Here is a 19624-nt window from a genome sequence, read left to right on the forward strand (position 1 = left end):
AAGAGATCACTTGAATGAAAAGACTTTTTTTTTTTTCAATTTTCTCATCAGTTTGTTCAAGCTTGGGATGGGACATCCAACCAGACGTTAGACATCCACCTGCTATCTCATATCCCAACCAAGAGATCTTTTTAAGATTCTAACCGTCTGGAGGCCAGCTACTTTGCTCCTAGTCAATTGGAAAGTCAATAGAAGTTGTGACGAGAAAATTTTTAAAGCGTATACTTACTTCTTCGAATAATCGCAAAAGGACAGGTATTTTTCTGGGTGATATCACAGAGAACGAAATACCTTTCTGAAAATAAAAATAGAAACAATCCAGATAACTACATAAAAATAAAAAATAAATTTTTTTTAAATCTGAAACTACTCATGGCTGAAAGTGTTCATTTTCATCTTGCATGCATTTTAATGGTTCGTCTATTATCTTTTGCAGTTCATTAATGTAAATCACACTAATGCAGTTTTATAAATTAACTTAAAATAAATTTAAGTTCATATGTTCCTCTTTTAAGGTGAGCCAAACGTTTTTGTATATTACTAAAATTTGTTAACTATAGTTAAACTAGCCTGGGTGCCTGGTGTTGCCCGAATGTTTGGAGGTGTGAGGTGAAAAAAAAAGTGGTAGTAGAAAGGTAGGCTTGAACCTGTACCGCAGAGAAAAAGAATGTTAAAAAAAAAAATTAAAAACATGACATCTTTGCCGTTGCGTCCATCACCAATCCAGAAGTGCCAAAGGTTTAAATTAAGGTTAATCAATTGAAACGAAGGGATGACTTTCGAAAATATAAAAAAAAAAAAAAAAAAAAAAAAGAGGGGGGCGACCCCTCCTTGTAGAAAAATGCTCAGATGAGGGTGAAGGAATTAATGTTTTTAGCAAATTTTGTTATATTTGTCGTCCGATGGTTTGAGCTTCAAAACGATACCAATCTTGTGAAAATACGTTGCCTCTGTCAAAAGTTTAAGCAGACATACATACATTTAAACAGACAGGTAAGATTTATATTATAGATGAAAGATGCTGACATCCAGCGGAAATAATCAAATTGTGAAATTACTTGAATTGAAAACAATCTACCTTAGAAATAGCAAAAAATCTGAAGCAAGACCATCAAACTGTGAAACGTTTTGTTAATGAGGGCAAAGAAAGAAAAACAAAAAAAAAAAAAAACAGCAGCAGATCAAGAGTAACCACATCAAAGGATTGAAGAAAAACTTTTAAATTTGTCTGCAAACCCACACAGTAAAAGTCCCGACCTTAACCTTGAAAAATAGTGTGCACCATCCCTAGGTCAGCGACCATCATCATGTCAGGTTTGGTCATGATCAGTCCAGTGGTGTGGGCTGTAGGAGAGTATATATACATAGGCTATGACCTTAACCTTTGAGCTTGAAAAATGGTGTGCATCATTCCTAGGTCGGGGACCATCATGCCAGGTTCGGTCATGATCAATGATGTGGGCTGTAGGATAGTAGTACACACAGACACACACACACTACTTTATATAGATATGGTACAATTATCAGAATGGCACACTGTAAAACTTAATGTAATCACATTTTTGTTAATATACAGTTTTTGCAAACTCTTTTGGCCCACTTCATGTTTCCTAATTATTAAAATAAAAAAATTTTTTTTTTTTTAAACCTGTATAGAGTTCCTAAGTAATTTGCAATTGTATTTTTTCAGTCGTCCACACTAAGAATTGAACCTTCACTCTTCAGAAGATCACTTTTACAATTGATTTTTTCAAGTACCCTAATCACTAGCCCACGAGTCCTTGTGGTCGGAGGTTACATCGATTGAAATGTGAAAATCACACTCAAGATGAGAACAGTAGTTCAAGGCATCGAAATGATACGAATAACCAATCCTCATCTCAAAAATTCAGAAACGTCATAAAATTTAATGTTTTCTTTTTCAGAATTAAATGACAGATGGGACAATTAATATAATGGCACATTAAAGTAATAATGAGATTTTATTTTTGGAAAAAGATAATTGTAGTGATTTATTAATATAATTTTGCAAACACTTGACCCGCACATTATATATATATATGCGTACATTTGTGTGTGTGTGTGTGTATATATATATATATATATATATAGGGCGAATGAACTCTTTTTCTGGGTCAACGGCCAACTAGCACCGTGTATATTTGTGTGTGTGTATATGTGTATTGGGGTAGAGAGGGCTCCCGTAAGCCGTGGTGAAGGCAACCTTTCTAGGAGAAGCAAATCTCTGATTTAAAAAACCATAAAGCGGAAGACCAGTACCCGCATTAAGCTGGTCTGCAGTTTAATTTGTTGCTGGCTATCTTGCTCTTGCTTGTTGCTGGATCTCAACATTTTGAACCGAGAGAGAGACTTAGCTGTCGTACAAAGCTAAGACTCTTTGACATCATATTTGTATAGATACTCCCTCAGACATTTGGGCTCATGGATTTTAAATGTCTGAGGGAGTGGCACTCGTCTGACAAGACGTTGCAATCATCATCATATATATATATATTATATTAGTGATGGGACGATTCTGATATTCCCTCCCCCCAATTCCAATACCATACTATATTCCCAATTCCAATATTTTTATGTTTAACTGCAAATATTTAACTATAGAATTATTATGTTTAAATAAAGCATTAAATTCAAGATCATATTCTATGCTTTAATAATATCTGAGGTTTTGGATAAAAGTTAAGATAAGATTTAATGTTTTCTTTTTCAGAATTAAATGAGATGGTACAATTACCAGAATGGCACATTGTGTAAAAGTTAATGTAATAATGAGATTTTATTTTTGGAAAAGATAATTGCAGTGATTTATTATTTCGCAAATACTTTTGGCCCGTAAAGTATTTATTGACCTCCTTTTTACAAGTTAGACACAAGGTCAGGTGGGTTTTGAGAGTTAAAAAAAAAAAGAAAAAAAAAAAAAAATTCAAAATTACCAAAAAAAAATTTTAAACTTACATTGGTCATCATGCTGACAAGTTCTTCACAGGTGTGGCCAGCATAGTTTTTTACCTGAAAACTTGGTATTTGGTAAGGTGGCGAATTTGTGACAAGCACACAATGACATTGTGGCTTGATACTGCAAAAAAGATAAATAAAAAGCTTATTTATTATTTGAGATGAGTAATTTGTCTATTGATTTATTAATTTATCTTTGAGGGGCGTTTCAAAAGTAATGACTCCTATTTTTTTTTTTTTTTTGCCTGAATGGATAAGAGAGGATTGCAAATTGCATTATGATGATTGAACTTATGTATTCAGGACCTGAAAGTTTCATCTGTTGCAGATATTGACTGTGTGAGACACTAAGTAACCTCTGTCATGGACGTGCATCAGAAGCAGAGATGCGTCACTAAATTCCAAGCAAAAGCGCATTGAGAATGGTGGTGACTATGTAGAAAAAAATAAACTCTGGAACACAAAGGGTTGCTTATTTTAAATGGTGCAACTCCCATAGCTCTAACTTTTTGAATTGAAAAAAAGAAAAAAAAAAAAAGCTTTACTTTTGGAATGATCTTTGTATGTAATTTATACAATTACATTAAGAGTTACTTTGAGGAAAGGGGGGGGGGCTATACTAATTTTTACCAAATTGGAACTTATACTCTGGTGATATTTATGAGAATAAAAAGTTGTTACCTTGGATGACGTCTCTTTTTGAAATCATCAAAAACTTGAATTGCTGTACTGAGACCCTCAGCTATATGACTCTTGCCTTCTCCAGCACCGCCAATGAACCTGTTAACATTAAAATGTTTTATATCAAAGGGGAGGAAAAAAAAAAAAAAAAAAATGAATATATATGTCTTGGAAGTTTTTAACCTTGAAAACTATACAAAAAAAAAAAAAAAAAAAATTAAAAAATTATTTTTTTCATTCGTTAGAAAACTATTTAGTCAGTAAGTCATTCAATCACCTGCAATCACTGCATCAACTTGCTCTCTCGAATTTACTATAGTACCAGTAATAATTTATTTTTTAAGGGATCATCAGTTGTTTACCATGGACCACTGTTTCGGGGATTTAAAAACAAAACATTATGGCTCCCCAGCAGTGTTGATCACCACCTCCCTTAATCTTAAGAGAAAAAAAAACATGTTACAAATATTAGATCTAGTTTCCTATTCTTAATTACTTTATCTAACCTATTCATGTTATAAAAATGAATTTCTCACTTGTGAGATTCATCTGTTTCCAAATTCAAAATGGATGTATTTTTTAATTTACCAGTCTTGTATTTATAAGATTAATATATATATATATAAATATATTATATATATATATATATATATATATATACACACAAACTACTAATTATAGTGGGGGTGATAAGTAGTTAAATGGATTAATCCAAATCTTATAAATACAAGACTGATAAATTAAAAAATGTATCCATTTCAAATGGATAGTACAAGTCAAGGATCCGTCACTTGACACTCAGCCCAACAGGTGAGGGGCCGGAGACCGGCCCAGCACCTGTTGGACTGAGGTACACCGCCTGGGTAATACCTAGGAGGTCCACCCTCCCAGGCCTTGCCACCGGGCTTTCCGGTGGGGCAAGTTTATTGCTTGCTGCCTGAGGCGCCCCGACCGGGAATGCCGACGGGGTTACTCAGGCAATTTTTAAAATTGCAGGAGTGCCCCTCCTTTAGGGGAGCCTGCTGGGTTACCACTTTCCGGCCTTGTGCCACATTTTGCTGAGTGGACAGCAAATAAATATAATCCATTTTAAATGTGGAAATTGATGAATCGCACAGGTAAGAAATTCATTTTTATACTATGAAAAGGTTAGTAATTGCAATTAAGAATAGGAAATTGGATCAAATTTTTGTAACATGTCTTCTTCCTAAGATTAAGGGTGGTGGTGTTTGATCAACACTACTGGGGAGCCATGATGTAATATACTGTTTTGTTTTTAAATCCTCGAAACAGTGTTTCATGGTAAACAACTGATGATCCCTTGAAAAATAAAAAAAAATTGGTATTATAGTAAATTCAAGAGAGTTGATGCAGTGATTGCAGGTGATTAAATGACTTGCTGACTAGATGGGTTTTTTTAACGAATGATAAAAAGTAATTTTTTGTATAGTTTCAAATGTTAAAAACTTCAAAGACTATAAAGTGATGGGACGATTCAAATATCCCCCCACCAATTCCAATATATATATTTTTTTTAAATTTTTGTTTAAAATTTAAATTTCATTTGTTGCTACTAATGATAAAATTATAAATATTGAACCAGTAAAACCAAAACCTATTGATCACCCTTCCCCCCCCCACAAATGTATTTTTTTATTTGCAATGATCTACGCATATATGAGGGGGTACTTTTTACGGTAATCCAAAATTTAAAAACAAAATCTCTACAGTTAAATATTTAAAGATTTGAAAAGAATCAGAATCAGGAATTAAGAACGGAATCGGTAATTATATCGGAATCTGTAAAAATATTGAAATCATCTCATCGCTAGTAGAGAGTACAGAAAATCTAGGGGGTTTGTCACAAACACTCCAGGGAACACCTCCATAACACTATGATTTTTTCTTGTTAATGAAATTCTACCTATCAACCAATTTCCAACCTGATTTTTTAAACATTCTGAACATTTCTTAAAACACAAACAGTTTAAAAAAAAAAAAAAAATCCTTCTAATAAAATTTATCGGAATGATTATTTTTAGAAGAGATGTTACTTACGGGATGCTGTCAAGCCAACTGAGGAATGTGTGGATGTTTGTTGTTGGTGCATAGCAACGAGCAGCAGGTTCCGGGGCAATGTCGGCAGAGTGAAATGCCACCAGGGCATATAATGTACAGCTAAACTAGAAGAGAGGAAAAAAAATAAAGTGCAATTGATGTTCAATAAATAGATAACCTAAATAAAGAATAGGAAAACTTGTAATGTGCCCATGTGCATGTTAATTTATTACTGTAACAGTATGTCATGTGAGATAATCAGCAGTAGTCTAAGAATAGCTGGCTAGTGAAAATATTAGCATTTTGACCAACCTATCCTCTGGCCTTCTTGAGATGGTTAACCACGACGGGATAGGAATACTGAGTCATAATTATATCCCTAGTAATTACTGCCTTCCATAATGGTCTCCCTACATTTTGACCAACTAATCCTCTGGTCAGCTTTGGGTAGGATTAAAACCGCTATCTTCAGACAATGCTCACCTGGAACCGTACAGACTCAATGCCTCTATCCACTGCACCTACGGTTCCAGGTGCGCATTGTCTGAAGATGGCAGTTTCAATCCTACCCAAAGCTGACCAGAGAATTAGTTGGCTAAAACGTAGTGAGACAACAACTATGGAAGGCAGTAATTACTGGGGATACAATTAAGAGACACAGTATTCCTATACCGTCATGGGTAATCATTTGAAGAAGGCCACAGGATGAGTTGGCCAAAATGTGATGAAACGACAACAATTATGAAAAGGAGGATAACAGTCTGCAAATAAATAAATAAATTACTCCTCTCAAGGGATATATATATATTATATATATATATATATTATATATATATATATATAAATGAACGTGTCTGTGTGTACATTTCCCTACGCAATAATTGTCAATTTTAAGTCTACAGACTCGAAATTTGAAATACAGGGTACTGAGATTTGGGAAAATCTTTGTGATCTGTTTTCAACCAGAAATTTGGCTGTTAATAAGTCAACGTTCAACGATTTGACCTTTGAGAACTCTACCAAACTTCTCCGACAATTTTGGGTCTAAACACTTGAAATTTTAGATATAGGTTCCTTGGACATGGATCTAACTTAATAACTTGATTTGAGCCAAAAACAATAAATGTTAAGAGATCAAAGTTAAAAAAATTGACCACTTTTTTTTTTTTGCTCAACATACACCTCCAAACACCCAGGCAATGCCGGGCATTTCAGCTAGTAATAAATAAAACAATTCTTCTGCCTATAAAATTGTTGTAACCTTGCAAGATGGTAAAAATCAAGTCAAACAGTGGTATATATAGTTAACAACAACAAAAAAAGTGTATTAACAAAAGTATGTTACAGAAGTACACATGATTCTGTAGCCATAACTGTCCCGAATCATCATGATTTTGGGAAGCCTGGTAGCATTCACTATTAGACATTTACTTCTGGATGTTACAAAAGTAAAAAACAAGAAAAAAGTTAAAAATGAAAACATTTCTCATTTTAATTTTCTTCCCAAACAAACTATCTTATTACTTTTATTATTTTCAACCCTTTTGTAATATTCATCATCATTCAACTGTCAATTTATCCATCTCATTAACCCTTATCCTTGAGTACCTTTTGACCTTGATAAGCAGTTAAAAAGTTTTACTTACATCACATCCATAGTCAGTCGGGTCAGGTGGGCCACCATTAAAATATCTGGGGAAAAAAAAAAAATAGTTAATAATTGTTATTTCTAAGATATTTAAATTTTAGCTGTTTGTTCAGAACAGGAACGAAAATCTAAATATTGAATTTCAATTAAAGGCAATAGTATCTACTTAATTGTCATGTCGAAATTAGTAACATATCCAAAAATTACAAAAAATGATAAAGTGGAAAATTAAGTGGTAATGAAAACAGTTTTTGAAGAAAAATTGTAGTTGCCCGGGTGTAAAATACGCTTAAATACAATATTTTAATTTTTCCTAATTTCGTATATATTATAGAGTCGTGATTTCAAAAGTGAAAATAAAAAAAATTGGTGCCATCAGCTAGAATCAAAACCGTAGCATCCAAAGCTGGTGACGTTACCACTGTAACGACGCCACACATATGAACCAATTAAAAATAAAAATGAATGTACAAAATGAATACTGATTTTTTTCAATTTTGACCCCCTAAAAACTATTTTAACCAGCTAAAGACCAATAAACAGGGGAGGTAACTGAAATCTGGCTTGTTAGATTTCACCCGAAAATGATGGCATCTCCATCAATCATGAAAGTACATTTTTATGCAAAGCAACATTGAGCTTGGTCAGTATTAAAATGGGTAACCATTTGGGAATTCCCGGTGCTGTACGTGCTCTCGGTTTATGTCGGTATTGTTTCCAGTCAGTCTTGAGCCACTTCTTGCCACTGGACCCAAGCGGTGTCGACTCGGGTGAGGACTGGTTGGGATTATGCAACCTTGGCCTCACAATTACACACACAGCTACCCTGACAGTGGTGTCCACTGTCTCAAGACTGAACGGAGGCATCAAATATTTGCAGTAATATGTTACCAACCCCTTTCCCACGGATGAGATATTGTGAGCCTGTCTTTGCTTTATTATTTTCATGGCAAGTGCTCGTCTGAGCTCCAATCCCGCCTCGCCAAACTTTCATGAAAAATATGCGTCTAACTGAAACCACTCAATTTCTTCACACTTATTTGTGCCTAAACTTGAACAGATTCCATGAACAAAGCTTCTTTCTTAGAACTACATGGCTGTGGAACTGTTCCATTTGCCTGCTTTCCAACTGACTACAATATGGCTGTTTTCAAGTCCAATTTAAACAAATTCTTGATAAGCCGTTCCCCTTAAGTGATCCGACTTACCAAAGTTACATTAATGATTACCACGATATTATCCCATTGATTAACGTGCACTCTTTAACTTTTACTGGGACTATTTTCAGCCATATCACAACCTTTGTTTACGCTGCGCACGGTAGCATAAACGAAGGCTGTTAAATGTGCATTTGTGCACGCACTCACATAGCATAGTAATCTTTGACGGACAATTTCAAATTAGATGAAAAACAAGTAGTTTTTCAGATATTAAGCCATGTAATTCTAGGTTATCAGTGGTGGTTATTTCTGTACGCGCATATTTTTTTACGCATATGCATAAAAAATATGCACATGCGTATAAAAATGGCCACCACTGATAACAGAATTACATCGCTTAATATCTGGAAAACTACTTCTTTGCAGCAAAAATATGTGCGCTTACGTGTTATGAAATAGTCACCACTGATAACCTAAGGAATTACACAATTCTTTATTTTTCAATTTCCTCGCGTCTTTATTGAAAGATGAAAGTAGAAAGAAAAAAAAAAGATGCCTCCTCACTAGGTGGCCAGAAAGTGGGTGCTCATTTTAAGTTAAATTTATATGGAAAAGTGATCATCCACATTTTGAAAAAGTAATTTCTTTGTATCGTGAAAACTATTTCTCTGCGACGGAAATGGTTAGATTTGTTTTTAGGACACCGAAATCTACAATTTTTTTTTTTTTTTCTATATGAACTTGAGACGGGCCTTAAAGTAAAATTTTACCAAAAAAAATGTAAATATTTGTAGAGGGTGCCCAGTTTCTAATGCAACATAGTAAATCGATCATCCACTTATGAACCACTCAATGTTTTTAGGCCAAATTTCGCGAATTTAGCCTTTTTTATTTTTAACTTTTTTTTTTTTTTTTTTTTTTTTTATTATTTCGCTTTCTCCAACTATTTTCTATTCATATTTATGGCTATCTTCAAGTTTTGTCACCCAATCTTTACAATCTAAGGACAATGAATATGCGCTAGAATTAAAGATTTACCTTTAAAAAGTTATTTTTAGGGGTATTCTGGTCCGTATTGTTTTCACTAGTCGCCATGACTGTTTGCGTGCAAATAATCGGAGAAAGCGAAATTTTGAATTAAAAAACAAAAGGGGGGGGCTAAACTTCTTTTAAAAGGACTAAGTTCACAAATTTTAACCTAAATACATCGAGTGGTTCTGAAATGGGTTATCGATTTACTAAAATGTTGCATTAGAAATTGAGCACCTCTCGCAAATACTTAAATATTGGCTTTTCTTTTTTCGATAATTTGGTAAACTAGTGTTCATTTGATAATGATCCACTAAGAAAAAAAAAAAAAAGAAGACAGAGGGGGACACCGTTTCCACACAGTGCCGTGCGCCATATATTTGATTTTTTTTTACCATTTTTCGGTATTTTTTTAGATTAGGTCCACCTCCGCAATTTTCTTTTAAAAGTTTTCTACTATGCTGGGTACTCTCACATAATTTGATTCGGATCCTCGTGATTTCCCGCCAAGCCTGGATCGGGCGAGACCAGCAATCATCGGCATCTACCGAGCGTTGCCCAAATGTTGAAACGCTAATCCGACTTTAGTTTGTAACTGTAAGCAGACGACAATCGAATTGGAAGAAAGTAACAACTGAAAATAATGACAGCCATGGGAATAAATCTGTGCATGCTTGAAAAACATGGAAACGCCGATGCAGACAATTTCCTTTTGTCGGGAAAAGAAATTGCTTTCCCAAAGAATGAGATGCAACAAATGTAATCATAAATGTTTACTAAAAAAAAGAAATTTCGTAAAGGATGGCTTCTGGTGATGTAGGCAGTGGGTGTCATTGCGCACAGGATCGTTTTTTGCACGTTACAATTTGGATATTGCAACAATAGTGAAAACCATCTATTTATGGGCCTTTGAAAAAAAATATTGAGAGAATGCGGTGTTGTATCCGAACACACGTACACGGATTGGAAGAACTTTCTGAGGGAAATTTGCCAGGAGTATTTCATGATGAATCCCCGGCAGATAGGAGGCCCAGGGGCACACTGTAAAAATTGACGAATCCTTACTCAACCGAGGAAAACATAACGTTGGGAGAATCTTAGGAGGCTTTTTGGTCACCGTGCCAAATCGAAAAGCCGAAACCCTCCTTCCAATAATAAAAAAATATATTCTGCCGGGTACAACAGTCGTTTCTGATTAGAAAAAAAAAAAAAAATTAAAAAAAAATCAATACTAATTAAACAAAAAATTGTACTTACACCTAACAATTATACCGGTAATCAACCTTTTTTTTGCGGATAAATTAAAAAAAAACTTCTTGATAATTATAAAAAAAAAAAAAAAATTAAAAAATACTACAATAAATTAAATAAACGTTACCAACGTATTTGTTTTTTTTAAAAAGGTAGGTTTCTTGTTATTTGAAAATTTTAAGGGTTTTTTTTTTTTTCGTTTTGTTTTGCTTTTTTTCCGGGTTTGTATTACTGTACACATATTCGAAAAAGTTGTCAAAGAAACAAATATATAACAAATAAATGTTATCAAAGAAAAGCTGACAGTGTTTACCGATGTATTGGAAAATTCAAAATGGCGGCCGACTCTCTCTCGGAGAGGGTAAGTTTGGGAAAAGGTATTATAAATAATAAACTAGACAAAATACTGTTAGAAATTCGCTCAATATATGTTACTGTGACATAAGTTGACATATATTCGGTTGTTTTTTAATAGTATTTTGTCTAGTTTATTATTTATAACATCTTTTCCCAAACTTACCGTGTTAAAGAGACAGATGGGCACCATTTTGAATTTTCCAATACATCGGTAAACACTGCATGTTTTTCGAGCTGAATAAACATGTTACATTGAATAAAAACACGAAAATTATATCCAGTTTGGTAGAAAAGTAACTTATCTTGCCTTTGATAACATTTGTTTGTTATATATTTGTTTTTTGACAACTGTTTCGAATCTATGTGTACAGTAATACAAACCCTTTTTTCCTTAGCCGCCTCTTGGTTGTCCCCGATGATTGCCGGTCTCGCCTGATCCGGGCTTGACGGGAAATCACGAGGATCCGGGTCAAATTATGCAAGAGTACCCTATGCTGAATACGGAAATCGCATTGAAATTTTGTAGAAATAATTAGTTATCGAGATATAAAAAGTTGTATTATGCATTGTATTCTTTAATAGCCATCGTTTTTACGCGCGTGCGCGCGCTCCATAAACAAATCTACACGCGTAACAAAGATGGCCGCCAAATAATACAATGCATAATACAACTTTTTATATCTCGATAATTAATTATTTCTGCAAAATTTCAAGACGATTTTCGTATTTAGCATGGCCGAAAACCTATAGAGTGGTCATTTAAAAGAAAATTGTAGAGGTGGAGGTGGACCTAATCTGAAAATTTACCCCATATTTTACATAAATGGCATATAGAAAAATCACAAAGCATTGTTTTTATTTTATTTTTTCGTACTTATACAATTTATGAACCGTGCTGAAAAATAACGTCATTTAGCAGTTTTGTTAACTATTCTGTGCGTCTACATAAAAAAATGATACCGTAAAAATTGGATTTAACATAAAAATCTTTTCTTAAAAATAAAATAAAAATAGCACAGTTCTGCACAAGTATCGTGAAAATAAACATTATATTTTTGCTTTAAAAATAAATCTTGAAATAAAAAAATAAAAAAAATACGGATTTTGTTGATATTTTTGTTTTCGCTTAAATCAGCATGGCCGTATGTTTCAACAACAAAAAAAAGCGATCAACTTTTTTAAAAAAAAATGTGAGGAATTCGCAAATTCATACAGATTTTTTAATTTTTTTAGCAAACTTTGCGGTAAATAAATATTCCGAAAATCACAAAGATCATCGAAAAACAAAAAATAAGTTTACGCAAGCATGAAAGACGCGCAAGACATGCTTTTTTTTTTTTTTCTCCTTTCTATTTTTTCCGGGTATCCATTTTCATTGTATGGGTGGCCAAAAGCGACATAATTGTTTTTTTGCTTTTTTTTTTTTTTTTTTTTTTTGTGGTCGTCAGCTTTAAAACAAAAAAGCTATTTCAGCAATCACCATGTGTCTTGGGTGAAATTCGAGAAAATATAAAAATAATGAATGGATTTAAAACTGACAAATAAAACCAAAATTAATTTTGCCGGACGTTGAGAATCTGAGCCTTACCTTATAAATTCCACAATTTTCATTTTTAAACTTTTTTCTTGTTAATATCATCCAATAGAGACTTATGTATCAGATAATTAAAAAAAAAAAAAAAAACTTTTCATGGCTTGTTCAATTTTCTATTATAACGTTGTAGTACTATGCCTCCCCACGGGGCAGAGTTAGACACCAGGGTCGTTTTTTAACGTGGAGAAAAGGTACAAAAATAAAAATTGTCTCAATCGTGAAGGATTTCTCCTCCACTGAAAGAGAACAAGAAATAGAAGTGCAGCATCTGAAGAACAGATACTACACTTCGATCTTGTCTCGAAGGCCAAGAAATCAGTTTTATTATAACGTTGTAGTAAATTAAACACGAACTCAGGGTCCATTTTTTTTTTACTCTAAAATAACCGGACGTAACTCAGTGTTCACCCGGAACGTTTCTTTTATTAAATTGTTAGTGAACGCTGAGTTACGTCCGGTTATTTTAGAGTAAAAAAAAATAAAAAATGATTTTAAAAAGTTTTTTTTTTTTTTTTTTTTATTATCTGATACATTGGATGATATTAAGAAAAACGTTAAAAAAGTGAAAATTGTGGAATTTATAAGGTAAGGCTTAAGACCCAGATCCCCAACGTCCGCCTTAATTTTAATAAAAGATGCAAGCCCACAGGTCAACCTAAATTTAAAAAGAATATACAATCTTTAGGATTTACGGAACGAAAATATATTCCAGAAATGATATGAATTAAGTAGTTTTATCTTTATAAAGAAAATAAAGAATGGTTTTAAACGAGGAATGTGAAATCGTTGGCATTACAAGGTTTGATTTCGCAAGTTTGAATTATTGTGGCCTTATCTACCTTTGTTTTTTTTGGGGGGGATTCAAGATGGCGACGCGAAACTTTTTTTCTTGATTAAAAATAAAATTATTTTATCAATTTACATAATTTTTGAAATATGATATCTTCGTTCGGTAAAGGATACGTATATCATAAAAAAATCTGAAATTTTTTATTAGATTGAATTTTAAATAAGTATCCCTTTTTTAACCATTAAATCAACGCACTTTTCTAATGTAGACATTTTTTACACGCACCGGCAGGATTATCGTTTAACAGATTTCACACTAAACGTATTCGTGAAAAATAGTGAATAATTCCACCCCGTCTTTCCAAGCTTATAACTACTCGAAAAAATGTAATTCAAGCCCTAATTTTTTTTTTTTTTTTTTTTTTTTTTTTCAATTAAAGAAGCAAGGACCAAGGTTCCATTAAAAAAAAAAAAAAAAAAGTGTTTTTAAAAAAAAAAAAGTTTTAAACTTCGGACATTACAGGTAAATTTCTAAAAAACACTACTTTTTTGTTTTAAATTTGAGTATTATTTAATGGCCTTTTCTCTTCAATTTGTGATATATAACACTTTGGTGAATAAATTAATTATTTACTTTTTAATAGACATTTCAAAATGGGAGGCGTGAATTATTCGACCCCCTGTCTTTCCATCTTATAACTACTCGAAAAATGGAATTCAAGCCCTAATTTTTTTTTCAATTAAAGGAGAAAGGACCAAGGTTTCATTAAAAAAGGTTTTAAACTTCGAACTTTACAGGTAAAATTCTAAAAAACACTACTTTTTTTTTGTTTTAAATTTGAATACATTATTTATTGACCTTTTCTCTTCAATTTGTGAGAAAATTAATTATTTACTTTTCGGTGAGTAAATTAATTATTTACTTTTTAATAGACACTTGAAAATGGGGGGGGCGTGAATTTAAAAAAAAACGTTTTTCTAAAATATTATATTCGGTTTATTGGAAAGAACATAAAATTTCACATTGACCCTGAAAATATCGTAAAAATAGAATGAATAGAAAAATTGATAGATTTTTAAAGTTTAAAAATTGAAAAATATTGAGTTCGTAAAATTCATTACTGTTTTTTTTTTAAATAAAAAATATTTCTATTACTTTTAAAACAACTTTAAAAGTTAATTTTGGAAGTATAATCCATAAAGAAAAAAAACAACCCAATTTTAAAAGAGAAATTACGAGTTTTTTATATTTCATTCGCAGTTTCGTGTTAGGGGTGTCAAAAATTCCTACAAAAATTCTGATACACCTACTTCTTCACAAGTAAAATGAATAAGTCAAGAGTTTTAAATAAAAATATTTTCTTTTGTTTTAAAAATAAATCTTTCACAAATAAACAGAACTTTTAATTTTATTTCAGATTTGAATAAAACACGGTACTTATGCCGATTTTGAATGTCCGGTTTAAAATCCACTCATCAAATAAATAAGTCAGTGCCTTTTCGTTCCCTCAAGAACCATGGTTTCATTTTGTATGGTCGCCTTTTGGGTCTTGTAACTCGTTACCAGATTTTAGCGAAGCAACATCTAAGTACAAACACGATTTAACATTACATTTAACTAAAACTTGTGATGATAGCAAATCCAATTAAACAGAAAAAAAAAAAATGAATCCCAAACTTTTATTCAATGTTTCGTTAAAAATAAAAAAAATTAAAATAAATAAAATTGGAATAAAATTTAAAATTAAAGATTTTAAAAAATGTAAAGTTTTTTTTTTTTTAATTGTTAAAAATGCCGTTTCAAGGATTGAAGAAAAAATAAAGAGGCGCTGAATTTAGGATTTAAAATATATATATCCTAAAAATTATGATAAAATAAAACCCGTAGAGATGTGGGATTTAAAAAGGTTATGTTTTTTGTTTATTTCTGGAAAAGTTCTGGGTTTTGTTTATTTTATTATACACAGATTCGAAAAAGTTGTAAAAAAAAAAAAAAATAAATAAATAAATAATATATAACAAATAAAAGACAAGAGAAGTTAATTTTCTACCTAACGGGATAAGTTTTTAGTGTTTTTATTTAATGTAAAATGTTTATTCGGTTCGAAAATCAGTGTTTATTGATATATTTGAAAAAGACATGGCGGCGAGGTCTCTGTTGAATACATTAAGTTTGGGAAAATGAGTTCAAACTAAAAAGTTATACAAAATACTGTTTAGAAACCCACCGAATATATGCCAGTCTATGTCACGCTAACATATATTGAGTGGGTTTCTAGTAGTATTTTGTAGGTTTTTTAGTTTTAATTCATTTTCCCAAACTTAATGTAATCAAAAGCGGGATAGCCGCCATTTTGTCTTTTAAAAATATCGATAAACACTGCATGTTTTTTTCGAACCGAATAAGCATGTTACATTAAATAAAAACGCTAAAAACTTACCCTGTTATGTAGAAAAGTAACTTATCTTGCCTTTGATAACATTTATTGGTGCTAATGCACTTGATCCGCGCTATATTTTTAATCGTATTTCTAAGTTTAATGAAAGTTTTGTTTTGGGGGTGCTTCTTCAGTTTATTGCCGAAATTGAAGACGCCATTTTTTTTCCACGCACTTGCTAGTAAAATTTAAGGGATATATCATTATCTGGCCGAACGATTACTCCGGAAAGGGAAATAAATTTATTATTAATTTATTATTTTTACACGCATTTGGTGGAGTCATATCTAGCTGAATCTATGTAGTTGGAGACAGTCCGCTAAGAAGTATTTTAGGGTTGATTAAAGAACTGTACCCACTTCCAAGTTTAAAAAACAAAAACTTCCCCGTTAAGAGAAAAAACAATTTAAATTAATTTGTTGTTCAAATTAATGTTTTTAATTAATGTTTTTACAATTATTTTGATAAATTTTCATGTCATTTCATTGTCTTTTTTTTTTATTATTAAAATAAAAAATAAAAATGATCCATGAAAAACTTTGCCGTTCTCATTAATTAAATCAAAACATTTTCAATTAAACAATTATTTTTTTGTTATTTATTTTCGTGAAAAAAATTATTTCACTTTCCGGAAGTAATCGTTTGGCCAGATAATGATATATCCCTTAAATTTTAATAGCAAGTGCGTGGAAAAAAAATGGCGTCTTCAATTTCGGTAATAAACTGAATAAGCACCGTTTTTGGTACTAGTGCAAAGAGTGATCCAGACGTAAATAATAACGTTATTATTTAAAAAGCCATTCTTAACATGGGGAGGGGAGGGTGTTTTGTGCCTATTGTATACTTCAACCTTACAATTGAATAATAAAAAAAAAAAATTAAACTTGGAAATACGATTTAACAAAAATAGCGCGGATCACGCTGCTGAGTGCTCAGCACTAGCACCATGCTTTTTTATTCAATTGTAAGGTTAAAGTACAGAATAGAAACAAAACACCCTCCCCATGTTAGGAATATGTTTTAAATAATAACGTTATTTCAGCACGGATCAATAAGTACACTAGTACCCATTTGTTATATATTTGTTTTGACAACTTTTTCGAATCTATGTGTATAGTAATACAAACCAGAAAAAAAAAAAAATAAGCTTCAGCCTCTGTCCCATCGACGAAACGTTGCATCCCTCTACCTGTTCTACAAGTATTTTAACGGTGAATGCTCTGCTGACGAACTGTAGACACTTGTGCCCTCACAACGTAGACACCCTCGCTCGACAGGCAGCTAAATCCCACCCCCACACAGTAGAGATCCCTAGATGTAAAAGATCTTTCTACTCCAGTAGTTTCTTCCCCAGAACCGCTAGGGCGCTAGACTCTGGAATTCCATTCCAGGTTCCTGCTTCCCTAACTGTACTGACATGCAGAAGTTCAAGTGCAACGTGAACCGACATCTTGCTGCCCAAATCCCAACTAGATGCTGCCCCTGATAGTAGCCCCCTACACCAAAGTGGCAATGTGCCTTGTTTGGGGTGAAAATGTAATAAAAAAAAAAAAAATTAAATTTAAAAAAATAACCCTTATCCTCGACTGGCCCTTAGGTCCTAATAAGTGGGGATTCCGTTTTAAAAAGAAAAAAAAAAAAAAAAAAAATACCGTGCTTTTGTTTTGATAGTATTTCCAAGTAGTGAAATTTAAGTTTTACGGTATATTTTGTTAACTGAAAGAAGTTATATCACACTACCTTCCATATGTTAAAAAGGAGTTTCTAAACAAGGTTTTTATTTCAGTACGGTCCGTATTCTGCATAAGTATAAAAAAAAATTCGGCTTTGTTTTACTGTGCACAGATTCGAAAAAGTTGTCAAAAAAAAAAAATATATATATATATATATATATATATATATATATATATATATATAAACAAATAAATGTTATCAAAAGGCAAGATAGGTTACTTTTCTACCCAACTGGATATGTTTTTAGTGTTTATATTTAATGTAACATGTTTATTCAGCTCGAAAAACATACAGTGTTTACAGATGTATTGGAAAATTAAAAATGGCGGCCGACTCTCTTTGAGGCGGTAAGTTTGGGAAAATGAGTTATAAATAAAAAAAAAGACAAAATACTGTTAGAAACTCGCTAAATATATGTTACCGTGACATAGGCTGACATATATTCGGTGGGTTTTTAACAGTATTTTTACTTTTATTTATAACTTCTTTTCCCAAACTTACCGTCTCCGAGAGAGAGTCGGCCGCCATTTTTCATTTTCCAATACATCGGTAAACACTGTATGTTTTTCGAGCTGAATAAACATGTTACATTAAATATAAACACTAAAAACATCCGGTTGGGTAGAAAAGTAACTTATCTTGCCTTTGATAACATTTGTTATATATTTGTTTTGTGACAACTTTTTCGAATCTATGTGTACAGTAATACAAACCCAAAAATTCTTAACATCGATAGGTTGGATTTGTTAACTATTCAGCACTTATTTAACTTGAAAATTTTATTTAACAAATTTATATAAAAAGATAGCATTGGTTCATTAAATTGCAGAAGTATTTTTTAACACAATAACAAATCATTCGGTGTAGTTACTGTAAATTGTTAGCTTAAATAATAAACAAATGTGAAAATATTCTGAAAATATATAAATGTTAGCCATTGTTTTGTTTCCAATTACTTTTTAAAAACATGCGAAAAGCTTATATTATTTTACATAAGAAATAGAATTAATAAAATTTTTAAATTCGACACCATAAATCGAAAGATGTAAATTGATTTTCAAACCAAAACAAAACTACTTATTACGCTAATGGCCATCCGTACACTATGAACAGCTCACATAATGGCTAACTCACGTATACACACAAAAAAAAAAAAAAAGAAAGAAACCGTCGCACGATAATAAAATCGCTACTCACTCAAGTGTAGGTATAATATACGAGTTCTTTAGCACGTCTATGTGGGCGGCGAGGTTGGCTGTGGATTCAATCACAAATACAACATCAGAAACGGGTGGAAAGATGGTTTGCTGTGGATCAGGCGTAATACCCATTTCTTTGCAGGGTTAAAAAAAACAAATACAGACTTTTTAATCCGGCTTCTCTGGAGAAATTAATTTTGAGTGCTGCCCTCTGTCGGTTATTGGACGAAACGGTGACATAAGGGGTGATAACTCTGCATTTTTTTTCATCAGCAATTTTTCATGCTTATTCTTTTGCTGAGACCAGAAAAAAACTAGCCTTAACCTATATTTATTTCAACTTTAGCATTTTTTTTTTTACACACACGCACACATACATTTATCTAATGATTTTCAATAAAATAATTTATATTAGCACTTGTAGAATCTATAATTAAGCACTTTATGAGAGGGGGGGTTTTTTTTTTTTTTTTTTTTTTACAAAGGCATCACCACATTATCAAGGCCCAGAGGCCACTCAAGGATAAGGGTTAAAGAGTGTACAGTAGAAGTTGGTCAATATAGTAATCATTAGTAATGAAAATTTGGTAAATTTAATAACTTATATGGAACGGCTCATCAAGAACTTATTTACTTTAGACTTGAACAAAACCATATTGTAGTCAGCCGGAAAGCAGGAAAACGGAAGACAATTCCACAGGCGTGCAGTT

The 19624-nt window shown here is 32.2% G+C and overlaps 1 protein-coding gene across 35 annotated transcripts in view; it reads right to left on the minus strand.

The window, feature by feature from the left end:
• LOC145266555 (mediator of RNA polymerase II transcription subunit 25-like) overlaps positions 1-19149 on the minus strand; it is a 192523-nt gene extending 173374 nt beyond the window's left edge. For 19 of the 35 annotated variants that reach the window (XR_013864750.1, XR_013864749.1, XR_013864746.1 and 16 more), the window contains exons 1-6: positions 18913-19145; positions 7362-7407; positions 5716-5840; positions 3658-3756; positions 2977-3097; positions 230-295 (exon numbers count right to left, since the gene is read on the minus strand). Coding sequence is in view for 26 of the 35 variants with exons in the window: in XM_080122353.1 (XP_079978479.1) it covers positions 230-295; positions 2977-3097; positions 3658-3756; positions 5716-5840; positions 7362-7407; positions 18913-19046 (591 nt within the window). In the remaining 9 variants the exon portion in view is untranslated. Of the gene's footprint in view, positions 1-229; positions 296-2976; positions 3098-3657; positions 3757-5715; positions 5841-7361; positions 7408-18912 lie in introns of all 35 variants that reach the window. The other 16 variants (XR_013864751.1, XR_013864747.1, XR_013864752.1 and 13 more) reach the window with 4 other exon arrangements.
• Between the last annotated feature and the right edge of the window lie 475 nt (positions 19150-19624).

Source organism: Euprymna scolopes, chromosome 41 (genome assembly GCF_053919585.1).
Source record: "Euprymna scolopes isolate OS-2025 chromosome 41, ASM5391958v1, whole genome shotgun sequence".
Taxonomy (NCBI): domain Eukaryota; kingdom Metazoa; phylum Mollusca; class Cephalopoda; order Sepiida; family Sepiolidae; genus Euprymna; species Euprymna scolopes.